The following is a 23,499-nucleotide window of genomic DNA, read 5'->3' on the forward strand; positions in this document are numbered from 1 at the left end:
AAACAAAAACAAAGTCATAAACAACGTAAGGCAGACACTGATCAGCTCTAATCTCTTAGAGTACACTGGGCAGAAAACTAATGGTGGTCATTCCAGCCATTAGATCTAGATGGATCATGATGGAAATTTCCTGTAATTCTTAAGGGCATGACAGATCTGCTTAGATAGTCTAGTCTTTGTTGATGTCTTTTCATTTCCTTCCTGTGAGGTTTCTCCCTGAGGAAATTTACATAAACAATTTTCCCTAGGGTTTATATTCCCTGCCTCCTTTCCAAATTTCTAGTCTATTGGTTCAGGAGTAGAATCTGTTTTATAAAAATCTTTAATTCAATAATTTATGCCCAGAAATGTCTATCACTTTATTGTGTATTCTTCACACTCTTTGTGGATAGTATTGGGTTGGCCAAAAAGTTCATTTGAGTTTTTCCATACGATCTTATGGAAAACCCAAAATGAACTTTTTGGCCAGCCCCAATAGACTAGCATCCTTTGGAAATGACTAGAATTGAGGTTTTTGAAGCAGGAGTGAAGAAAGAGGGAGGCCTCTTCTGCCTTCATTAGCATGGTACCCGGTTCAGGGTTCCACAATTTAAAAGGGAGGAGAGTCCTTGGAACTAGCTAAAAAGAGCTCCTAGATGACTAACTAATGTTTTCAAAGTCTATAAAGAGTGGCAAAAGGACCTGGTGTTATTTAAATTGGATAAGAGAAGGCTAGAAAGCCATTTGATGATGGTGTTGAAAAGCATGGAGTACGGTCATGCAGGACAATGAGCTATTCACCTTGCCCTTCGGGGAAAAAACCAAGCCCAGGGATTGGTGTAGGCTGCAGCATGAAGGGTATTAGGTGAGCCATGAAGTATTCCCTCATTATGCAAAAAATACACTGGAAAGAATTATACAGACAAGCTCTGAAAGATGGGGCAGTCCAACAGTGTTCTAATTTTTAAAGTCTTTTTTTTGGTCTTTAGGCTCACGTTGAGTTAACACATTCCTTAATCCATAGTGCACACAAGACCCTTCTTAGGTTTTACATCTCATTCTATTTCTTCTGCTCTCCCACTCTCCTTCTTTCTTGCTCTCTCTTTTAACTCAACACCGTATTTTTATGGTCTACCTACATTGCTGATTATATTTCTAATGTTTCCAATGCATTACTTCTAACTCCATATATATAGTAACTTTGCTACTTATATACACTATTGGCTTATCTAATCCTCTAGTGTTGGGCATTTCTTCTGCCCCCAGTTCTCACCAATGATGCCATAATGAATACACTCACACGTATACTCAACCACCCTTTAGATCTGGTTGGTGGGAGACAGGGGAAGGGAGAGGTGTGGGTTAGATGGCCTACGCTTTCTTTAAGCAATATGGAATATTGAATTGTCCATAAGAAATGGAGATACATGGCATCATAAGTTCTAGTCTAGTATTTCAAACATTTAGGAGCTTCTCTGTGTTCCTTTACTAAGACTTTAAAAAGTGACCAAAATAATTTTCTGGAACTTAAAGAGTGTGATCTTCAGCAATCTGTCCTTCTCAATGTCATCTTCTTAAACTTGGCTGGTTAGTTTTAGAAGCATTTAATTTCTCCGTATTGGTGACTGATTACTGGACAAAGCAAATGAAATGTTCTAAGAAATCTTTTTAGGCATAAGTTTGATGAAGTTTCTACAATGTTTTGCTACACTAATGGTTGCAAAACCGAATGTTATTAGTTGCCCAACATTATGTCCTGAATCACTGGGAAAGCTGGATTAGAACCTTAATAATGGTATCTTGTATCTATATACTGTTTATAATTTATAATGCTATTCATAAACTTAATCCATCTCACTGAATCCTACTACAACCCTGTGGGACAGGTGGAGTAGGATTACAGCTTCAGTTATAGATGAAGAAATGGAGATTCAAAGCAATTAAGTGAGTTGTCCACAGTCACTTGGGGATTTAAGTGCTACTGCTGGAAGGAGAGTGCGGGTCGTTTGAGGCTCCATCCAGCCTCTTTCTGCAACATTATGTCTGATGCTCCGAGAAAGGATCTACTGTAGGTTCAGAGCTAGCTTTCTGGTGTTATCTGTCCTTTTCAATTATTTTGTGATGTTAATGATTAGGGTAGAGCAGCACGCCCTCTGTTTATCCCATTAGTTGAACACCTGTTCATAACAACCACTCAATGGGGGAAAACATAAGGTCCATATAACTGAGTATCATGGCAACAAGCAGCATGCATGGCTGGACTTTGGCATAACTTGGAGCTCTACAAAGAACCAGTTGTGTGTTATTTTATCCATTACTTAAAGTACAGTCATAAAATAAGAATGGTAGTTGGACCATAAAAAATAATAATTGATTCAAGTGTATGTGCGCAAAGAGAGAATTCCATTCTATCAAAGAGTCTTTTCTGCAAATGCACAAACAACCCGAGGAAGTTATGCCTGTTTGCATTGGGCAGGTTTCAAAGGCCTATGAATGGGCACCCTAAACATCTACCGATCATGCATGTGCCATCCCATGAAGGTCCCCAACTACTGTTCCTTACTAGGTAATTAGGGCTCAGGCAAAAATATTGTAGAACCCAGAATACATTTTCAAAAACAATAAATCATATTGACATGTCCCCAGAATTACAAATGAACAGCCCTTTTCAGAGTCAGGCACTGGAACGAGAACATTTTCAGAAAGAAACTAATTTTTTAACATTCTAAAGTGACTGAATGGTCACAGAGAAATATGACAATTCTACTTGATTCTCAATTGTCTATGTGTGGCTTATAGGGACTAAATTTTTAAAATATCAGACTGATTTCCATCATCAGCATTTAAGTTTCTGAGCATCCCTCCTTTTCTATGCAACAAACACACACACCTCCCTAATGACTTAATTAATATAATTAATGTTCTCCTAAATAAAACATAATTAGGAAGCTACATGGGTCACACAAAAATTAATAACATACTCTAAAACAGAAAAAGAATATTTATCTGCCATTTTGACTTATTTGTGCCACTTTTCTTCTCCACAAACTCTTTAGAAATTTGATCTTTTTGTTACTTGCTTCTAGGTTTAGTAGTGCAAATTTCCCTTTATGTTTAATGGTTTTCTTTAGAAATATTGAGACACCGCCTACCCCCCAACCCCCCCAATAACAGAACTCCGTCTAATTTCTTGGTGTATTAGGGAATCAGAGATTTTCAAAGAGGAGAGCTGATGATTCAATTTACTTCACAAGTCTCATGCTTCCTGTGTTATCTGGTTTGAAAAGCCCTGGCTCTGCATCATGGAAATCTCTAGTACAAGCCAGTTTTGTTCCTTTGTTTATATTTGATCATAGGCCCAAACTCTGTTTGATATGTAATGGGTATTCCCACTTACTAAGCATTAGTACAACTATACTAACAATACTCAAAGCAGGCAGAAGCCCAAGCATTATTCACCCTACCAGATAAATTTCTATTCTATGTATTCAAACTGCAATAAAAATGAAAGGTCAGGAAATTTGAAGCTATAGTATATCCTCTTACCTTTAACCACAGAGCTGCAACAAGTATGCTTTCTTAAGAGCAAAAAGCAGCCTCCTGTTCATTACTTTGGATAGGTGTATGTGGTTCTGTCCTCTAAGATCCTAATAGACCTGCATCTTACTAACAGCAGCTCAGATGCCTAAATTCAACAGGTGCATTTTTACTCTCCCACACCTAAGTGAAAAATTTAACCTTTTACATATAATAAGGGGACCAGATATCCAGGTTTGCCTGGGACATTTCTGATGTATGCCTGTTGTTCTGGTGCAATTATTCACAGCACCGCTTTTACACTTAAGTGTCCTCACTTAAGTGATGACAAATTATATGTCATGTTAATTTAACAGATAGGCTGAATATTAAAAAGCACTTTGGTTCAAAATATTTCATGGGCCCCTCAGTTGTTCTTTGAAGTAGAAACTAGGCACAAAGTGTTCAGCAAATCAGGGACATAGGCTAAAATAGGCCACTGTACTCCCCTTTCTCAGGTCAATGACATCAGTAAACTGTTGATGAAGAATAACATGATGATTTGAAACCCAGACCATTCTGATCATCAGAATATTAAAAGAGAAATGATCTCAGAGGTCATGTGGCCCAATAGCTTCACTTTTCTGGCTGAAGAAATAATCATAACACTTCCGGAAATGTGTATGTTATTTTACAGTTTTCTAAATTGTTTCATGAGCATAATAATCTCACTGGTTCACAACTGGAGTAAATAGGCAAGGAAGAAAGTTTTTAGTCACATTTTACAGAGAAGAAAACTAAGCTTCAAATAAGTAAAAGACAAACAAACCATGGATTGGTTCAAGATGGCGGAGCAGAAGGACATGTTCTCACCCCCTCTTTCGAGAACACCAGAATCACAACTAACTACTGACAAAAATCATCGACAGGAAGACACTGAAACTCACCAAAAAAAGATACCCCACGTGCAAAGACAAAGGAGAAGCCGCAATGAGACGGTAGGAGGGGCGCTATCACAATAAAGTCAAATCCCATAACCGCTGGGTGGGTGACTCACAAACTAGAGAACACTTATACCACAGAAGTCCACCCACTGGAGTGAAGGTTCTGAGCCCCACTCAGGCTTCCCAACCTGGGGGTCTGGCAATGGGAGGAGGAATTCCTAGAGAACCAGACTTTGAAGGCTAGCAGGATTTGATTGCAGGACTTTGGCAGGACTGGGGGAAACAGAGACTCCACGCTTGGAGGGCACACACAAAGTAGTGTGTGCACTGGCACCCAGGGGAAGGAGCAGTGACCCCATAGGACACTGAACCAGACCTACCTGCTAGTGTTGGAGGGTCTCCTGCAGAGACGGGGGGGCAGATGTGGCTCACCAAGGGACAAGGACACTGGCAGCAGAAATTCTGGGAAGTATTCCTTGGCATGAGCCCTCCCAGAGTCCACCATTAGCCCCACCAAAGAGCCCGGGTAGGCTCCAGTGTTGGGTTGCCTCAGATCAAACAACCAACAGGGAGGGAACCCAGCCCCACCCATGAGCAGACAAGCACATTAAAGTTTTACTGAGCTCTACCCACCAGAGCAACAGCCAGCTCTACCCACCACCAGTTCCTCCCATCAGGAAACTTCCACAAGCCTCTTAGATAGCCTCATCCACCAGAGGGCAGACAGCAGAAGCAAGAACTACAATCCTCCAGCCTGTGGAACAAAAACCACATTCACAGAAAGATAGACAAGATGAAAAGGCAGAGGGCTATGTACCAGATGAAGGAACAAGATAAGACCCCACAAAAACAACTAAATGAAATGGAGATAGGCAATCTTCCAGAAAAAGAATTCAGAATAATGATAGTGAAGATGATCCAGGACCTCGGAAAAAGAATGGAGGCAAAGATCGAGGAGATGCAAGAACTGTTTAACAAAGGTCTAGAAGAATTAAAGAACAAACAAACAGAAATGAACAATACAATAACTGAAATTAAAAATACACTAGAAGGAATCAATAGCAGAATAACTGAGGCAGAAGAATGGATAAGTGACCTGGAAGACAGAATGGTGGAATTCACTGCTGCGGAACAGAATAAAAAAAAAAGAATGAAAAGAAATGAAGACAGCCTAAGAGAACTCTGGGACAACATTAAACGCAACAACATTGGCATTATAGGGGTCCCAGAAGGAGAAGAGAGAGAGAAGGACCTGAGAAAATATTTGAAGAGATTATAGTCAAAAACCTCCCTAACATGGGAAAGGAAACAGCCACCCAGTCCAGGAAGCGCAGAGAGTCCCATACAGGATAAACCCAAGGAGAAACACACCGAGACACATAGTAATCAAATTGGCAAAAATTAAAGACAAAGAAAAATTATTGAAAGCAGCAAGGGAAAAACGACAAATAACATAAAGGGAACTTCCATAAGGTTAACAGCTGATTTCCCAGCAGAAACTCTACAAGCCAGAAGGTAGTGGCATGATATACTTAAAGTGATGAAAGGGAAGAACGTACAACCAAGATTACTCTACCCAGCAAGGACCTCATTCAGATTCAAGGGAGAAATCAAAAGCTTTACAGACAAGCAAAAGCTAAGAGAATTCAGCACCACCAAACCAGCTCTACAACAAATGCTAAAGGAACTTTTCTAAGTGGGAAACACAAGAGAATAAAAGGACCTACAAAAACAAACCGAAAACAATTAAGAAAATGGTAACAGGAAAATACATATTGATAACTACCTTAAACGTGAATGGATTAAATGCTCCAACCAAGAGACACAGACTTGCTGAATGGATACAAAAACAGGACCCATCGATATGCTGTCTAGAAGAGACCCACTTCAGACCTAGGGACACATACAGACTGAAAGTGAGGGGATGGAAAAAGATTTTCCATGCAAATGGAAATCAAAAGAAAGCTGGAGTAGCAATACTCATATCAGATAAAATAGACTTTAAAATAAAGAATGTTACAAGAGACAAGGAAGGACACTACGTAATGATCAAGGGATCAATCCAAGAAGAAGATATAACAATTATAAATATATATGCACCCAACATAGGAGCACCTCAATACATAAGGCAACTGCTAACAGCCATAAAAGAGGAAATTGACAGTAACACAATAATAGTGGCAGACATTAACACCTCACTTACACCATAGGACAGATCATCCAAACAGTAATACTAAGGAAACAGAAGCTTTAAATGACACAATAGACCAAATAGATTTAATTGATATTTATAGGTCATTCCATCCAAAAACAGCAGACTACACTTTCTTCTCAAGTGCGCATGGAACATTCTCCAGGATAGATCACATCTTGGGTCACAAATCAAGCCTCAGTAAATTTAAGAAAATTGAAATCATAACAAGCATCTTTTCTGACCACAACGGTATGAGATTAGAAATCAATTACAGGGAAAAAAACATAAAAAACACAAACACATGGAGACTAAACAATACATTACTAAATAACCAAGAGATCACTGAAGAAATCAAAGAGGAAATCAAAAAATACCTAGAGACAAATGACAATGAAAACACGACTATCCAAAACTATGGGATGCAGCAAAAGCAGTTCTAAGAGGGAAGATTATAGCTATGCAAGCCTACTTCAAGAAACAAGAAACATCTCCAATAAGCAATCTAATGTTACACCTAAAGGAACTAGAGAAACAAGAACACACAAAACCCAAAGTTAGTAGAAGGAAAGATGTCATAAAGATCAGAGCACAAATAAATGAAATAGAAACAAAGAAAACAATAGCAAAGATCAATAAAACTAAAAGCTGGTTCTTTGAGAAGATAAACAAAGTTGATAAACCATTAGCCAGACTCATCAAGAAAAAGAGGGAGAGGACTCAAATCAATAAAATTAGAAATGAAAAAGGAGAAGTTACAACAGACACGGCAGAAATACAAAGCATACTAAAAGATTACGACAAGCAACTCTATGCCAATAAACTGGAAAACCTGGAAGAAATGGACAAATTTTATACCTTCCAAGGTTATACCTTGGAAGGTATAACCTTCCAAGACTGAACCAGGAAGAAACAGAAAACATGAACAGACCAATCACAAGTAATGAAATTGAAACTGTGATTAAAAATCTTCCAACAAACAAAAGTCCAGGGCCAGATGGCTTCACAGGTGAGTTCTATCAAACATTTAGAGAAGAGCTAACACCCATCCTTCTCAAACTCTTCCAAAAATTGTGGAGGAAGGAACACTCCCAAACTCATTCTATGAGGCCACCATCACCCTGATACCAAAACCAGACAAAGATGCTACAAAAAAAGAAAATTACAGACCAATATCACTGATGAATATAGATGCAAAAATCCTCAACAAAATACTAGCAAACAGAATCCAACAACACATTAAAAGGATCATACACCATGATCAAGTGGGATTTATCCCAGGGATGCAAGGACTCTTCAATATACGCAAACAAACAATGTGATACACCATTTTAACAAATTGAAGAATAAAAACCATATGATCATCTCAATAAATGCAGAAAAAGCTTTTCACAAAATTCAACACCCATTTATGATAAAAACTCGCCAGAAAGTGGGCACAGAGGGAACCTACCTCAACATAATAAAGGCCATATAGGACAAACCCACAGCAAACATCATTCTCAATGGTGAAAAACTGAAAGCATTTCCTCTAAGATCAGGAACAAGACAGGGATGCCCACTCTCACCACTATTATTCAACATAGTTTTGGAAGTCCTAGCCACAGCAATCAGAGAAGAAAAAGAAATAAAAGGAATACAAATTGGAAAAGAAGAAGTAAAACTGTCACTGTTTGCAGATGACATGATACTATGCATAGAGAAGCCTAAAGATGCCGCCAGAAAACTACTAGAGCTAATCAATGAATTTGGTAAAGTTGCAGGATACAAAATTAATGCACAGAAATCTCTTGCATTCCTATACACTAATGATGAAAAATCTGAAAGAGAAATGAAGGAAACACTCCCATTTACCATTGCAACAATAAGAATAAAATACCTAGGAATAAACCCACCTAGGGAGACAAAAGACCTGTATGCAGAAAACTATAAGACACTGATGAAAGAAATTAAAGATGATACCAACAGATGGAGAGATATACCATGTTCTTGGATTGGAAGAATCAATATTGTGAAAATGACTATACTACCCAGAGCAATCTACAGATTCAGTGCAATCCCCATCAAATTAGCAATGGCATTTTTTACAGAACTAGAACAAAAAAATCTTAAAATTTACATGGAGACACAAAAGACCCTGATAGCCAAAGCAGTCTAGAGGGAAAAAAACGGAGCTGGAAGAATCAGACTCCCTGACTTCAGACTATACTACAAAGGTACAGTAATAATACAGTATGCTACTGGCACAAAAACAGAAATATAGATCAATGGAACAGGATAGAAAGCCCAGAGAGAAACCCACGCACCTATCGTCAACTAATCTATGACAAAGGAGGCAAGGATATACAATGGAGTAAAGACAGTCTCCTCAATAAGTGGTGCTGGGAAAACTGGACAGCTACCTGTAAAAGAATGAAATTAGAACACTCCCTAACACCATACACAAAAATAAACTCAAAATGGATTAGAGACCTAAATGTAAGACCAGGCACTATAAAACTCTTAGAGGAAAACATAGGAAGAACACCCTTTGACGTAACTCACAGCAAGATCTTTTTTGATCCACCTCCTGGAGTAATGGAAATAAAAACAAAAATAAACAAATGGGACCTAATGAAACTTCAAAGCTTTTGCACAGCAAAGGAAACCATAAACAAGATGAAAAGACAACCCTCAGAATGCGAGAAAATATTTGCAAATGAATCATCGGACAAAGGATTAATCTCCAAAATATATAAACAGCTCATGCAGCTCAATATTAAAAAAACAAACAACCCAATCCCAAAATGGGCAGAGGACCTAAATAGACATTTCTCCAAAGAAGACATACAGATGGTCAAGAAGCACATGAAAAGCTGCTCAACGCCACTAATTATTAGAGAAATGCAAATCAAAACTACAATGAGGTATCACCTCACACCAGTTAGAATGGGCATCATCAGAAAATCTACAAAGAACAAATGCTGGAGAGGGTGTGGATAAAAGGGAATCCTCTTGCACTGTTGGTGGGAATGTAAATTGATACAGCCACTATGGAGAACAGTATGGAGGTTCCTTAAAGAACTAAAAATAGAATTACCATATGACCCAGCAATCCCACTACTGGGCATATACCCAGAGAAAACCATAATTCAAAAAGACACATGGGACTTCCCTGGTAGCGCAGTGGTTGAGGGTCTGCCTGCCAATGCAGGGGACACGGGTTCGAGCCCTGGTCTGGGAGGATCCCACATGCCGCGGAGCAGCTGGGCCCGTGAGCCATGGCTGCTGAGCCTGTGCGTCTGGAGCCTGTGCTCCGCAACGGGAGAGGCTGCGGCAGTGAGAGGCCCGCGCACCGCGATGAGGAGTGGCCCCCGCTTGCCGCAACTAGAGAGAGCCCTTGCACAGAAACGAAGACCCAATACAGCCATAAATAAATAAATAAATAAATAAATCCAAAAAGTTAAAAAAGAAAAGGAAACAATGTTTAAAAAAAAAAAAAGACACATGCACCCCAATGTTCATTGAAACACTATTTACAATAGCCAGGACATGGAAGCAACCTAAATGCCCATCAACAGACAAGTGGATAAAGAAGATGTGGTACATATATACAATGGAATATTACTCAGCCATAAAAAGGAACGAAATTGGGTCATTTGTAGAGACGTGGATGCATCTAGAGACTGTCATACAGAGTGAAGTAAGTCAGAAAGAGAAAAACAAATATCGTATATTAACACATATGTGGAACCTAGAAAATGGTACAGATGAACTGGTTTGCAGGGCAGAAATTGAGACACAAATGTAGAGAACAAACATATGGACACCAACGGGGGAAAGTGGAGGGGGGTGGCGGTGGTGGTGTGATGTATTGGGAGATTGGGACTGACATGTATACACTGATGTGTATAAAATGGATGACTAATAAGAAAAAAGTAAATAAAAAATAAACATAAAAAAATAAATAAAGTAGACATTTACAGTTAGAAAAACAAAACAAAACAAACAAACAAACCAAAAAACCCCCAAAAAACTACCTCAGCCAAGGTCATGTGACTATTAAGTGGAGAAGTTAAAGTTGAAATCCAGGTCTGACTCCTTTCCCAGTGCTCTTTCCATTATTCCATACCAGTGTAGTGATTTCACTCATTAATGAGTGCAGAATAGTTCCTACATATAATTTATCTATTAAAGATACATAAACATTCCCTCTGTAATTAATGCTATATACTCAGAAGAACTTTATTTCTGCTTCTGGTTCCCCTTCCACCTACAAAGAGCTCTGGCCAGCAACTAAACTGTTCTTGTCTGACAGCGCCACTTAGGGGCTGCCTCAGGAAACATGAGGCACAAAATCTTTCCTACCCTCTTCTTCCTTGTCCCTTGGGTAGAAGGATGAGGAGGAGAAGACCATGCAAAGTAACCACTGGCTTTTTCTTTATCGTTCACCATTCACATCATTAATCATATCTCAGACGACCTACTTTTCACATCAATACTTCTCAGCATTCCCCTTCTTTCCTTCTTCCTCTTTCCACCTCCTTATTTCATCTATGACACACAAAAACTACAGCTCTAATTATTATGCCTTTATATCAAGATAAAGAAAAGTCATACTTCTTGAAGTGAAAATAAAGTTCAGTCAACATGCATTCAGTAAGTATGCACTGCACACCCAACAGTGTGTCAGGGACTATTGTGCATACTTGGCATATATCGTAGTTGTGCTATAAACCTCTAATATTCTCAAAAGCGCCCTGAAAACCCCTTTAGTATCTGCACCAAAACCTCACCTCTCTAAGTCAAATTTTAATTATTGGGCTGGCCAAAAAGTTTGTTCGGTTTTAAGTAAAAATAAAAGACCCATTTTTCATTTTCACCAAGAACTTTATTGAACAACATATTCATTAACCGAAACAAACTTTTTGGCCAACCCAATAAAACTGCTTTTTCTTAAGCATTACTTTCAAAATAAAGAAACAATTTCTTATTACATTTCACTAGGATATTTCATCAGGATTATTTTCTACTTTTTTCCAGTTATGAATACATAGCATTTCAGTTACACTCCCTTTTGTGGGTTAGCCTGGGATTCTGTCTACAATTTACAATGTTCTTTCTAAAGGAAAGATTTTCTGAATTCTTAACAATCATGTGGAGACAGACCTTTGGAAAAGCGACCTGTTTACAAGATGGAGATCTCCTCTAAGGAGATTGTAGAAATGGGATTGCTCACTTTCATTTGCCCATTTATTTCTAAGAAGGTAGACTAAATGCTCCACTTATTTCACAGAAGAAGTCTAAGGTTTTATTATTGGCTTTCGTCATTTTTCCATGTTTCCACATACAAATCTTTGGATTAGAACATGAGCTGGGTTATCAGTGAAAACAACTCAGTGTGCACGCAAAGAATTTTATGTCCAGGGTTAATTAATGATTAATTCACTGCTGGAAGTCAGTCACGGACACCCTCCCTTCCAATAGCTTTTCATAATATCTTGCTATTTTCTGTAAGTGGCTGTAAAAAGACTAAACCACTGACGGTTTTGTTCCAACAATAGTTTTAGGAGGTTCCCTAATCAAGTCAACAAAACTTTGTACATGTAGGGATTAAAACAGCAGCAATAGTCACTAAGATCCAGCTGGTTTGGTTGAAGCCAACTCTTCTATTCCATTCTGTCAGATGCTGTAACTTTTTCTCATTTGTGTACTGTATTATTCACATAATGTCATCTTTCACTTACGTCTGTACCAATTAAAGAAGAGCATGTGGGGAAAAGAAAGCCAGCCTGGCTGGTGGTGCTGGTGGTATTCACTGAAATCACTAGCTAATCCATTTAGCTGGGTCAGAGCCATGTCTGGTCACCAAGGTTGAGAATCGTGTCACAGGGAGGGAAGCTCTGCTCCCAGACTAGCCCTGCCCCACAAGGAAGCCGGAGCAGACAGAGGACACTGCCTGACTCCTGTCCCAGGTGCACCACTCAGCTTTACTGCCCCTTTTCCACTACCACCCATCAAGGCTCTTCTGTCTACATAGCTACTTGGTACACAGAGGAAATGCAGTGTAGTAGTTAAGAACATGGATGCAGAAGTTAGACTTTCTGGGTTTTAATGCCTACTCTGCCACTCACTTGATTTGTGATCTGGGGCAAGTTATATACATCTCCTTGGGGAAGGTATATGTTTCCATCAGTTTACACATGTGTAAAATGGAGACAATAGGCATGCCTAACACAGTGTTACTGTTCCTCTAATGATTAAATGAGTTAATATGTCTAAGACATTTAGGACTGTGCCTGGCACATAGCAATTAATAAATATATGTTGTTATTGTTATAACAGGTGAGGTTTCTGTATCTGATTCAAAAGTAGGAATCAGCTCTGTGTTATTTGAGGCAGTGAGGACCAAAGGGTATTAGGAGGCAAGAACGTTATTTTTTCCAATGTTATGTTTTGGTTTTGAATATGGCAGTTCCTGGGTGTTGAAAACACAGAGCACTGTCTTCCAAACTTTTGTCCTAAATCAAGTCATGCCAGATGCCACTGGTTACATTCAGTTCAACAGACATACAATGAGCACCTATTAAGTGGTGGAACTCTTAATGAATGCTGGGGAGATGGAAATGTATAAGACACGACACATCTACCACAGGACAGCATATAATTTGGTAGGGAAGACAAGCCCATGAACAAATTATTTCAAAACAATTAGGTCATTATTCTCATAGGCCAAGGTGGCCTCAAAAAATCTACTCACCAATTCATAGAATAATTGTTCCTGCTTATTATTAACTTCCTCACTATTCATCTTCTGTCCTAGTGATGCTTCCTCAGTAGTAGATGAGAGGAAAGTATAAGTTAGGGAGTGGTGCTGAGGAGTGAGCAAAGAAACAAATATTTTAGTGAAAATGTCAACAACTAAGTTCAAATCAACGTACAATGTGTAGAATTTTGCTAATGAGAAAACCTGCCACCCCCATGTGTTAGGCTTGAGAAGCTCCATCCAGAGACACATCTTTCAATGAAGCAGTATATACAGCATTTGATTTTTTAAAAAAGGTTCTGATTTCAATCATTGTGCGTTACCGTTCCAGAAAGATAAAAAAAGGGATTGAAACCCAGAAAGAGTGAAACTTACAAACGATTCTTACCAGTTTGCCACCCAGAAGACGCCCTACTGCACTCCTTGCTCATGGTCATTTAAAGAACAATAGTATCAGTATCTTCCACAAGCAAGCACTTTACAGTTTAGAAACACTTTCCCTACAATGATATCATATGAACTTTACAACAGAGCTGTGAGCTAGACTCAGGTGTGTATTATTATACCCCTTCTTCGCATGAAAGAAATGGAGGCTCAGCAAAGTGATATTTCAAAGGATTAGTATTCAGGATTTCTAATTATTTAACCTTTTAACTACATTAACTCAAACTTCATCTTACTCTTAATTCTGCTGGGTTTCCTAAAACAGAGCAGCTTCTAAGCCAAGAGGAAAGCAAGTCTAAAGAGGAGGACCTGGAAAGTACTAAGCTGAATTGGCAATTACACAGAGCACATATAAAAGCGCACGTCAGATATGCAAAACTTAAAAGAAGGCAGCACTTCATATATTTTTTTTTTTTAGAAGGAGGGACCTAGTATTTTTTTTTTTAATAAAGTCTCTTTATTCTTTTTTTTTTTAATTAATTAATTAATTTATGGTTGTGTTGGGTCTTCGTTTCTGTGCGAGGGCTTCCTCTAGTTGTGGCAAGTGGGGTCCACTCTTCATCGCGGTGCGCGGGCCTCTCACTATCGCGGCCTCTCTTGTTGGGGAGCACAGGCTCCAGACGCGCAGGCTCAGCAATTGTGGCTCACGGGCCTAGTCGCTCCACGGCATGTGGGATCTTCCCAGACCAGGGCTCGAACCCGTGTCCCCTGCATTGGCAGGCAGATTCTCAACCACTGCGCCACCAGGGAAGCCCAGCACTTCATAGTTTTAAGCCTTGACTTAACTACTAAGAGATATGCAACCCCTGAGCAGGGCTGAAACACTGAAAACCAAATTGGTGACACCTGTGCCTGACAAAACTGGGGGAATGAGAGGTACTTGGGATGGTATGGTCACTGGCGACCAGTTGGAATGGCATGAATTCAAGCACTAGTTGGCATCTCAGCCTTCCTGCCCCATGGAGTCAAGTGCAGCATGTTCTGGGAGAACAGCGTGCTTGTCATTGTGAGATGGCGGGTGGTTCTGTGTGTGCCTGTAGCTGTTACACTGGGTCAAAAGTTAGGAGCTCAGATCTTACCAAACTTGAACAAATTTCCCCAATGTATCTGCACCTCAAAATGTGGAGTCAGAACAAAACTTGAAAGGGGCCATCCCATTCTCTCTGTTGCCTTGGGGTCAAGTAGATACTAGGGCTTTCCCAGGAGATGTGAGGAGGTCTGCAAGAGTGCTGGGCTGTGGCAGCCGCTAAGGGAATGAGGCTGGAGACCCCACGGTTGGTCAGCAATGGCCTGGCTGCCCCAGCCCCAGTTATTCACTAAAGTGACAGACTATGACTAAAATTAGAGCTCAAAGATCCAAGTAGGGGATTCAGTGATATCTTAGAATTTCTGACATCAAGAGAGCATAAGGAGACTACATTTTGGAAGTAGGCATCAATCTTGATGCTCATGACATCAAGAGCTGCCTTTACAGCTGTGGCCAGAATAAAAGAATTCAGAGTCTTCCTTTGATGCTGTAGATAAGTTAGTTAACCTTTCTCCACCACAAAACAGGACTAATTCCATTCCGATTCCTAAGACAGAACTGTGAACGAAACTGAAAGAACTAACGGCGACCTGCTTTTGAACTAGAACTCAGCACCCCCATGATCACGGTCTTGCAGTTCAAACACTGAGCACATTATTTGACTTCACGTGTTTATATCCTATTTTAAGCTCACAGCCGAATCATCTCTCTCTTTTACACTTCCTGTCTATCCCTACATCCTTTCTTCTTCCTTATTCAGTCATTTTAAATCCATCTCTGTGGTTTTCATCTGGAGACTTTGATATTCGCTTTAAGGGCGGGGGACAATAAATTGATATGGTTACACATTTTTTAAGTGCAGATTCAAGTCCTGACTTCCAGGAGCTCTGTAGAAGGGAAGAGAGTAACATCTTTAGCATTATACAGACAAAAGGTCTGCTGTACTTAGTTTTACATATATCTTCCGTATGGCTCTTGGTGACCAGTGGAAATAACAAGCTAGCCTGGAGACAGAGTCTAAACCCTCCAAAAATACCTCAAATCTCTTTCTGGGCTGGAACAGGAAATACGTTTTTACAGTAAATAGTAAACATATGGAACCTTTTAGCCTCAAGAAGTTAATCAGGATGGAAACATAAATAGCTTCAAGTAGGTTTAAATATTATTCATGGACAAAAAGAATATATAACAATTTTGGAAAAAAATTAAGAAGTTTGACAATCCACGCGTTGATGAGAATGTAGAGCCAAGGAAATGCTATATACTGCTGATAGGAGTATAGTTTTGTTCAACAATTTTGGAAAAGAAGTTGGTATAATGTTGTAAAGCTACTAGTCACATACGTTATGACCAGTTCCACGCCTAGAGAAGCCTTCCTAGATGTGCTTCAGAGGATATATACAAAAATATTCAGAGAAAATTGTTCATAATAGCAAAACACTGGAAACAACCCAAATATCCACCAACAGGAAAAGACATAAATACATTGCAATATATTCACTAAATGGAAATAGCACAGAATATGAATGAAGTTCTCTGCATGCTGAGATATGAATAAATCTTGGAAACATGCTGATGAACAAAGCAATAACAAAAGAATTATATACAGTACAATATAATTTTTATGTATCTCAAAAATACAAAAACTAAAAAAAAAGGTCTTTTAGGGATCCATACATATGTGATGGAACTAATCTAAAAAAGGAATAATTTTTTAAGAAAAAAGTTTTAATTTCTAACTTCAGGGTAGTAAATGTGAAAAAACAGAACAATAAAAGAAGAAAAATTTTAGGTCATCTGTAGTATCACTATCTAGATATAAACACTGTTAACATTTTGTTGTATTTTCCTCCAGTTTTTTTAATATGTAAAACTGGAATCAATATAGCATTAAAAAATGTTTTTTCCTATTTAAATTTGGAATCTTGTTTCTCTGAAGACAGCAATGACACTATGTGTATATGGTGTATTCATAATCTAATGTTCAGTTTTAAGTTGTATTATATAAATTGTCTATATAAATAATAACTTAAACTTTAGCATTTCCCTCACTGGAAAATTTAAGAATTTAGAGGACAATCATTTGTCAAGGTTGGCAAGTCTCTTCCACTGTAATTTTTAGCTTCTAAATCAATTATGAAAATTTGTATGATAAGGTAGAAGGAATTTTTCTTTTGATGACCTGCTTTCTTAAACTCTGATCTCAACAAAAGAATGGGTTTTTCTGAAAAAACATTTAAAGAGTTTTATATTATTTCTGAATTTTTGAAAGCATGGGGAAATTTCTCTTAATAATTCATAATTTTAAAGACAATTTCCACATTCCTGACCATATATACAAAAGGTAAATAGCATAACGTCTAAATTTCCTCTCCAATGTATATTTTTAAAAGCTTATTCTTTTAAAACTACCTCAACATACTGTCTACTCAAGTGTTGAGATGATATACAGCATCAGAGTTAGAAGATATTTTAAAGCATCCTAACGGTATAAGGTATAAGAAGCTCTAAACATTTACAGTTGATTTTAATGATTAAGTTGCAAACTCCTGTGAGAGCTGATACTTTTTGTGTCTCCCCCATGCTGGATTCCTACAATGTGGTTTTGGTTCAGGAGGTCAACAGTGTGCTTGCACATTTCTACAGGTGAATCTGAGGCCCAGCCATGGCATGAGAACTATCCTAAGCTTAAGGATATTAACCACCAGGTTCATATTTAAAGAACAAACAAAAACAAAAAAATCCTTTCTTTTAAAACCAGCCTTCTTGTTAACCTGGGGAAGCAGATCAGTATTCCACTCCCACTTGTCAATTTCTGAGAGACACTGACAGCTTGGGTGATCCCCCCCTCAAACCCCATCCAGAGTAGTTCAGTCAGTGACAAGTGAGGAAACTCTATCCACTTCCAAAGACCCACCACTTCTCTTGGGGAAATGGTGCTATATTATTTTTCTCACTTAAGAAAACACAGAATACTTCAAGAGCCCACTGCTTCCAGAAAGTCCACAGTGAGCATAAAGGAGATTCAGGCTAAAGTAAATTGGGAGACACCCCTAAAGAATGATCCATCTGCTTTCTTTGCTTTTGGGCGGCTCACCATGGGATTGTTTATGAGGAGTATCTGCCACTGATAATCTTCTTGTCTCGGTTTAGAATTAGCGGCATTACAAAGAGGTCAGAATGGCTGGGTTGGGGAGGAGCAGATGGTAAATGTGAGCCCAAAGAGAGTTCTGCAGGTTCCAGTTTTGTAGCACTCTTCGTGAGCTGGTTCATATAGGTAGATACTTTTAAAATAAATGACTACAGGATTAGGGGACAAAGGTAAAGCTGTCATATTGGCACACATTGTCTACCCAGGCATTGGAATTTAGAAAAAAGCCAGCAGTTTTCATTTAATCTCTGGAAAATGTTTACGCATTGTCTTCCCCCAATCACAGAAGAAAACACAACCACAGGACAAATTACTCTTTGAATGTTTCATAAGATATTAATAACTACAGCAACAATAGAGCTTGTGCTCAGATTGAAGTTTAAGAAGCTTTGAAATATTTCTAGTTCTTTTCATCTGACATTGTTTAGACTACCTTCAGAGATACTTTTCAACAGTTTCCTTACTGGAAAGAGTTGAGAAGTTTTATAAGGCCAAGGTTACTAGGGTGATTTGATTTGTAAGTTTCCTTTGAAAGAAAGAGAGGGAGGGAAGAAATGAAGCAGCAGCAGCAAACACATGTCAACCAAAGAGGGCTGAAATAACAGAGGCTGAGTTTTGTGGAGAAATAACAGGTAGATATCTCTATCGTGCTTAGATCTTCCATCCTCATTTCTAGAAGTCAAGTTTGTTTGTTTAGTGTACCTTAGAGAAGTAGGTACTTTCAAATGGTCCTCCCACAAGTCTCCTTAGCAGCCAACCAAGTCCAATGGCCCTCAGCCAACTAACCCAAGGAGTACTTTAAAGTCAAGTGGACCTTTCCATGAAACCTCATACAAAGTCCTGTAACAGAGAGCTGCAAAAATGTAAGAGAAAATGCACCTGATTAAATGTAAGAACATGAGTCACCCATGAATTATATAATAGCAATTAAAAAACCGAAAGAGGGGGCTTCCCTGGTGGTGCAGTGGTTGAGAACCTGCCTGCCAACACAGGGGACACGGGTTTGAGCCCTGGTCTGGGAAGATCCCACATGCCGCGGAGCAACTGGGCCCGCGAGCCACAACTACTGAGCCTGCGCGCCTGGAGCCTGTGCTCCGCAACAAGAGAGGCCACGATAGTGAGAGGCCCGCGCACCGTGATGAAGAGTGGCCCCCGCTCGCCGCAACTACAGAAAGCCCTCGCACAGAAACGAAGATCCAACACAGCCAAAAATAAAAATAAATAAATAAATTTAAAATTACCTTTCTAAAAAAAAAAAAAAAAAAAACCGAAAGAGGGAAAGAAGTACATGTAGAACAGTCCTTGAATCTGAGTCCAGTTTAGAAATCTGTGCATGTGATGAACACTTCTGAAGGACTGGGGAGTCTACAAAGCAGTGGCAAAAATTTTCCTGGAAGAGCCAGCATAACTGTGTAACTGGAATTAGATGGAACCTTTCTAGGGCAAGGAATAAAATCAGAGGCAGCAGTTTCCCCTCTCCTTTGTTTTTTCAGGCAAAATGCGCAGCGGTGGGTGGTTCCAGTGGGCAGCTTTGGCTGGAACTGGTATCCTACGAGGGCAGTCAGAGCCCATTCAAAACAGCAACAAGCCCCTGCCTGCATTTACACGGTTGCCCTCCTGATTTTTTTGTGCCAGACTAAAGACAGAATGGCCCGCTGAGAAGGATCTAGAAGAGCACAGGACTGAAACTGAAGCCAAGGCTTTCCATTCTCAGTTGCTGGTCACCAAGGTTCTTTCCAGCTCTGAAGTTCTGTGTGAGAGAAAGGGGGAGATGGTGCCAACAGGAGAAGAGGCATTTACGACCTGGCTTGACCCCGTCCTTCCTCAGCACTGTGACAGGAATCACGGGGACAGATTAAGCGGGGATGCACAGAACTCCCTAAAATCACGAAGATTTCACTATGACCTGACAGCTGGTTTAAGCCCAGAATCTCTCACAGTAGAATGGCTTCTTGTCTCACCTGAGAAGCCTCTTCAGGTGACCAAGAGGAGAGGGAAAGACATTTATTTAGGGAGCCCAGGGTGCAGGTCACATTTGAAAAGGTTGCCACGGCATCGGGGACATTATGCAGGCAGATCAGTGGAGTGTGGCTCATCCCCAGGCACAAACCACATCAAAACCTACTCAGGATTGTGCTGGATGATTTTGCAATTGTTTGTTAAAACAACAAACCAACGTGATTCCCACACTTGTGCTTGTCTTTTACCGTCAGCAACGGCAAGAGCTGACCTGTCTCTACCAAGTGCTCAGCCAAGAACTTGAAGACTCTAACTTCCTATACCTCAATACATCTTAAATTGGGGGGAGGGGAGGGGTGCACATCTGCCATTTTTTGGTCCCATTTCAGAGGCTACTTAGGTATGAGAGATGTAGCAGGAAGTCATGTTGCCCCAGATCTGCTAGAGTAATGTTTGGCTCTAAAGCAAGGAAATACAAGAGACCTTGAAGCTGGTAACCGGCCAATTCTCTTGACTTTACAGTTAATTTTAATACAGCTAGAGGGGATGTCTGATTTCAGAGACAGCTGCTGTAGATCCTCAGTTGGGTTTTGGCTCTATCTTGGAAGGCCTCTTCTAGCGAGGAACATAGTGAAGTGGACTCTGGTGGACCCTGTGGAACAATGTCCAGGCCACGCTGGGAAGTGAACAGCTGAGTTGGCTGGAGGCCTCTGACTCATGGCTTTAGTTAGAAAAATCGGGGGTGAAGGGATGGAGGAGGAGGTTGCAGATCTTAGAGTGACTCACACAAGCCCTCAGGTGGAACTTTCTCCTGATGCTCAGTTCCCGGCCTTAGCAACTGCAGGGGTAAATCACTGCGGACCTATCTTCACCTCTGTAAAAGGAAGAGATTAAAAGCGCCGCCCCCATTTCCCCAACTTTGAGAAGTAACTTCTGTCCTGTGGGTCATTTCCTTGAAGGAGGTGTAGGGGTGTGCGGCCCTCCCTGGCGAGGGCTGCAAAGTGCTAAACTGCTTTAGAGGCGGCAGGGCGCGCACGGGTGAGGCGTCCCCGCCGCGGACTCGGGGCTGCCCAGCCACGCCATCTGTCAGGACTGTACCCAGGGCAGCTCCTCCCAGGAGGAAGCTTTGACGACGGCTTTTCAAAATCACCGCCGCGCTTCCTCCACTCCTTTCTTAAAGGCTCACGGCCGGGAGGGCGCGGCGTCAGCTTCTTCCCACCACCCCAGACCACTGACCCCGGAGAAACTTGTAAAAATTCGGGGCAGGAGCGCAGCCCAAGGACGCGCAGCTCAGCGGCGGGACCCCTAGGCGCGCGCCCCTGGAAGGAGCCCGGGCAGGTTCCCGCAGCAGCCTGCAGCGCCGGGGACCCGCGCGCCGTGCGACCGCGGGCGGGGACAGCCCCGGGGGCTGAAGGTGCCCGGCAGCGCCCCGGATCGCCGTTCCTCCCTGTGTCCCCCCCGCCCGGGGCCTCGCTCACCCCGCCGCTTCTCCCTCTCCCGCAGCCGTGTCGGGACCATGTCTGCGGAGACCGCGAGCGGCCCCACTGAGGACCAGGTGGAGATCCTGGAGTACAACTTCAACAAGGTCAACAAGCACCCGGACCCCACCACGCTGTGCCTGATCGCGGCCGAGGCCGGCCTTTCCGAGGAGGAGACCCAGGTAAGCCCCCGCGCGCGCCCGACTCCTGCCCGCGGGGACCCGCCGCGCCCACCCTCGCCTGGGCGATCTCGAGAAGGTGGGGGGTCGCCCTTGCCCTCGGCTCCCTCTTGGCCTCCTTCCCCCGGCTCTTTCGTCGCTTCTGCCCGCACCCCGGGAACCCAGACCTGCATCGCTCCCACCGCAGCATCCCAGCTTCCCGGCTCCACGGGCGCCAGGTCTGTCCCTCCACCCCAGCCCGGTGGCTCCCGCGGGAGCTGCTTAGAAGCCCCACGCCCACCCTCCCTTCTCCTTGCTTTCCCACTCTCCCCTACAGCTTGGGATAAACGCTCTCTCCTCCCTCCGGGCTGGGAGCAGCGTCCCTTGGCCCACTTTTGTCTCGCTTTCCCGGGTTTATTTTCTCCTCTGGGCTGGAAGCGAAACCTTCCAGGAGAGGTGCAGTGTGCGCCCTCTGAGCCCAACGCCCTCAAATCTATTCTCAGCGGGAGTGTCAGAGCTGGAAGGGATCTTAGTGATCAGCTATAAATTCAGCCCTCAGGTTTGGTAAACGAGGAAACTGAGGTTCAGAGGGAGAGACTTGCCGTGATGGCACAGGTCGTTAAGCACGCTCTTTGCATCACATCGCGCTGCAGCTTCCGGTTAGCTGCAGAGCTAAAATTGCACGGAGCCAGGGAGATTTGGTTCCGGTTTTTAAAAATTCCACGGCTCTAAGGTTTAGGGTCCTTTTCTGGAGTTTTCTGAGAAGGTAGACATCTGACATTACAACTGAAGGAAGTGGAAAAAGATGTCACCATAAGTGCATTGATTTATTTATCTATTTTAAAAGCTCCTCTATTATCCTGAAAATTGTTTAGGGTAGAGAATGCAACACTGCCCATGATTTTTAACCACTAGGTGCAGAAGGTGCAGTATTGGCTCCTTCACTTTTTTTTTTTTTTTTTCTTAAACCCCTGTCTAAACTCTGACTTCTATTTCCCCTTTGGTCATGGAAAGACAAATAGTTCTGCATGACTATGCCACTTGGAACTCCTCTAGCACCTCTCCTCCCATGGGAGCCCAAAGCAATTCACACCTCTAGTCGCAGGTCTAAAGCAGAGACTTTCTTATTCTTCCCATCTTATAGACCAGAGCATTCAGACATTTTGTTCTCTCCTCACCATGAATCATACTTAGCTGAGGCTTAAAAGCTTGTAATGGGAGCTCCAGTGAATGCTAGAACCAAGCCCCAAGATCCATTTTGGATATCAAGTCCAAAATGATTTTTACTAATTAAGCCTTTGGAGAACTTGCCCAGAGAAAATCCTCCCTCTCCTAGGTCAAACAGAAAGTCCAGCATATCAGTCTTTTGCAAAGGGAACAGATATCTGGCTAGGCAGAACCAGAACTTAATGGAAGGTGATGTACTTTAACCCAAGTCTAACAGCTCATGTTTCTCAGAACCCCAGCTCTCCCCAGGAGGCAGCCTGCTGAACTGTTGTCATTTACAATCCCACACTATATTTAGAAAAGAGGAGTGATCACAGAGACAGTAACTCAACTTTAAGGCTGTGGGTTTACCATGGGCCCCGTATTAGCCTGATTCTCCCTTGGCAAGTGACTGTCATTCCCTTACCTGTAAAGCAGAATGATTATGCTGGCCTTTGTAACAGATGACACTTGCCGCCTATTGCTCCAGGTACTCTCCGAGTATTAAATCATTTATTTGCCACAACAATGCTATGAGATGGGCACTCTTGGCCCCATTGTACAGAAAGCTTAAATAACTTGCTGAAGACCACCATTGGGGAGTAGCAGCGCTGGGATCTGAACCCCGGCAGTCTGGCCCCCTGGCCCAGACGCTTCACTACCATGCTGTTTTGTCTCCACAGAAAAGGAATGGAAACAAC

General features: G+C 41.4%; 2 protein-coding genes across 9 annotated transcripts in view; one reads left to right on the forward strand and one right to left on the reverse strand.

The window, feature by feature from the left end:
* Positions 1-23,499, reverse strand: part of LOC309662087 (uncharacterized protein) — an 83,227-nt gene that overhangs the window by 37,222 nt on the left and 22,506 nt on the right. For 5 of the 6 annotated variants that reach the window (XR_014264500.1, XR_014264501.1, XR_014264502.1 and 2 more), the window contains one exon: positions 11,097-13,483. The gene's annotated coding sequence lies outside the window, so the exon portion shown is untranslated. The remainder of the gene's footprint in view (positions 1-11,096; positions 13,484-23,499) is intronic. The other variant, XR_014264499.1, reaches the window with a different exon arrangement.
* Positions 1-23,499, forward strand: part of HOPX (HOP homeobox) — a 30,677-nt gene that overhangs the window by 2,068 nt on the left and 5,110 nt on the right. The window contains exons 1-2 of one of the 3 annotated variants that reach the window (XM_082464511.1): positions 20,884-20,994; positions 21,460-21,616. In XM_082464511.1, the coding sequence (XP_082320637.1) occupies positions 21,473-21,616 (144 nt within the window). In that variant the 5' untranslated portion in view covers positions 20,884-20,994; positions 21,460-21,472. Of the gene's footprint in view, positions 1-20,883; positions 20,995-21,022; positions 21,617-23,499 lie in introns of those variants that run through there. The other 2 variants (XM_082464510.1, XM_082464509.1) reach the window with 2 other exon arrangements.

Source organism: Balaenoptera physalus, assembly GCF_965194825.1.
Source record: "Balaenoptera physalus genome assembly, chromosome: 5".
In the NCBI taxonomy this organism is placed as follows: domain Eukaryota; kingdom Metazoa; phylum Chordata; class Mammalia; order Artiodactyla; family Balaenopteridae; genus Balaenoptera; species Balaenoptera physalus.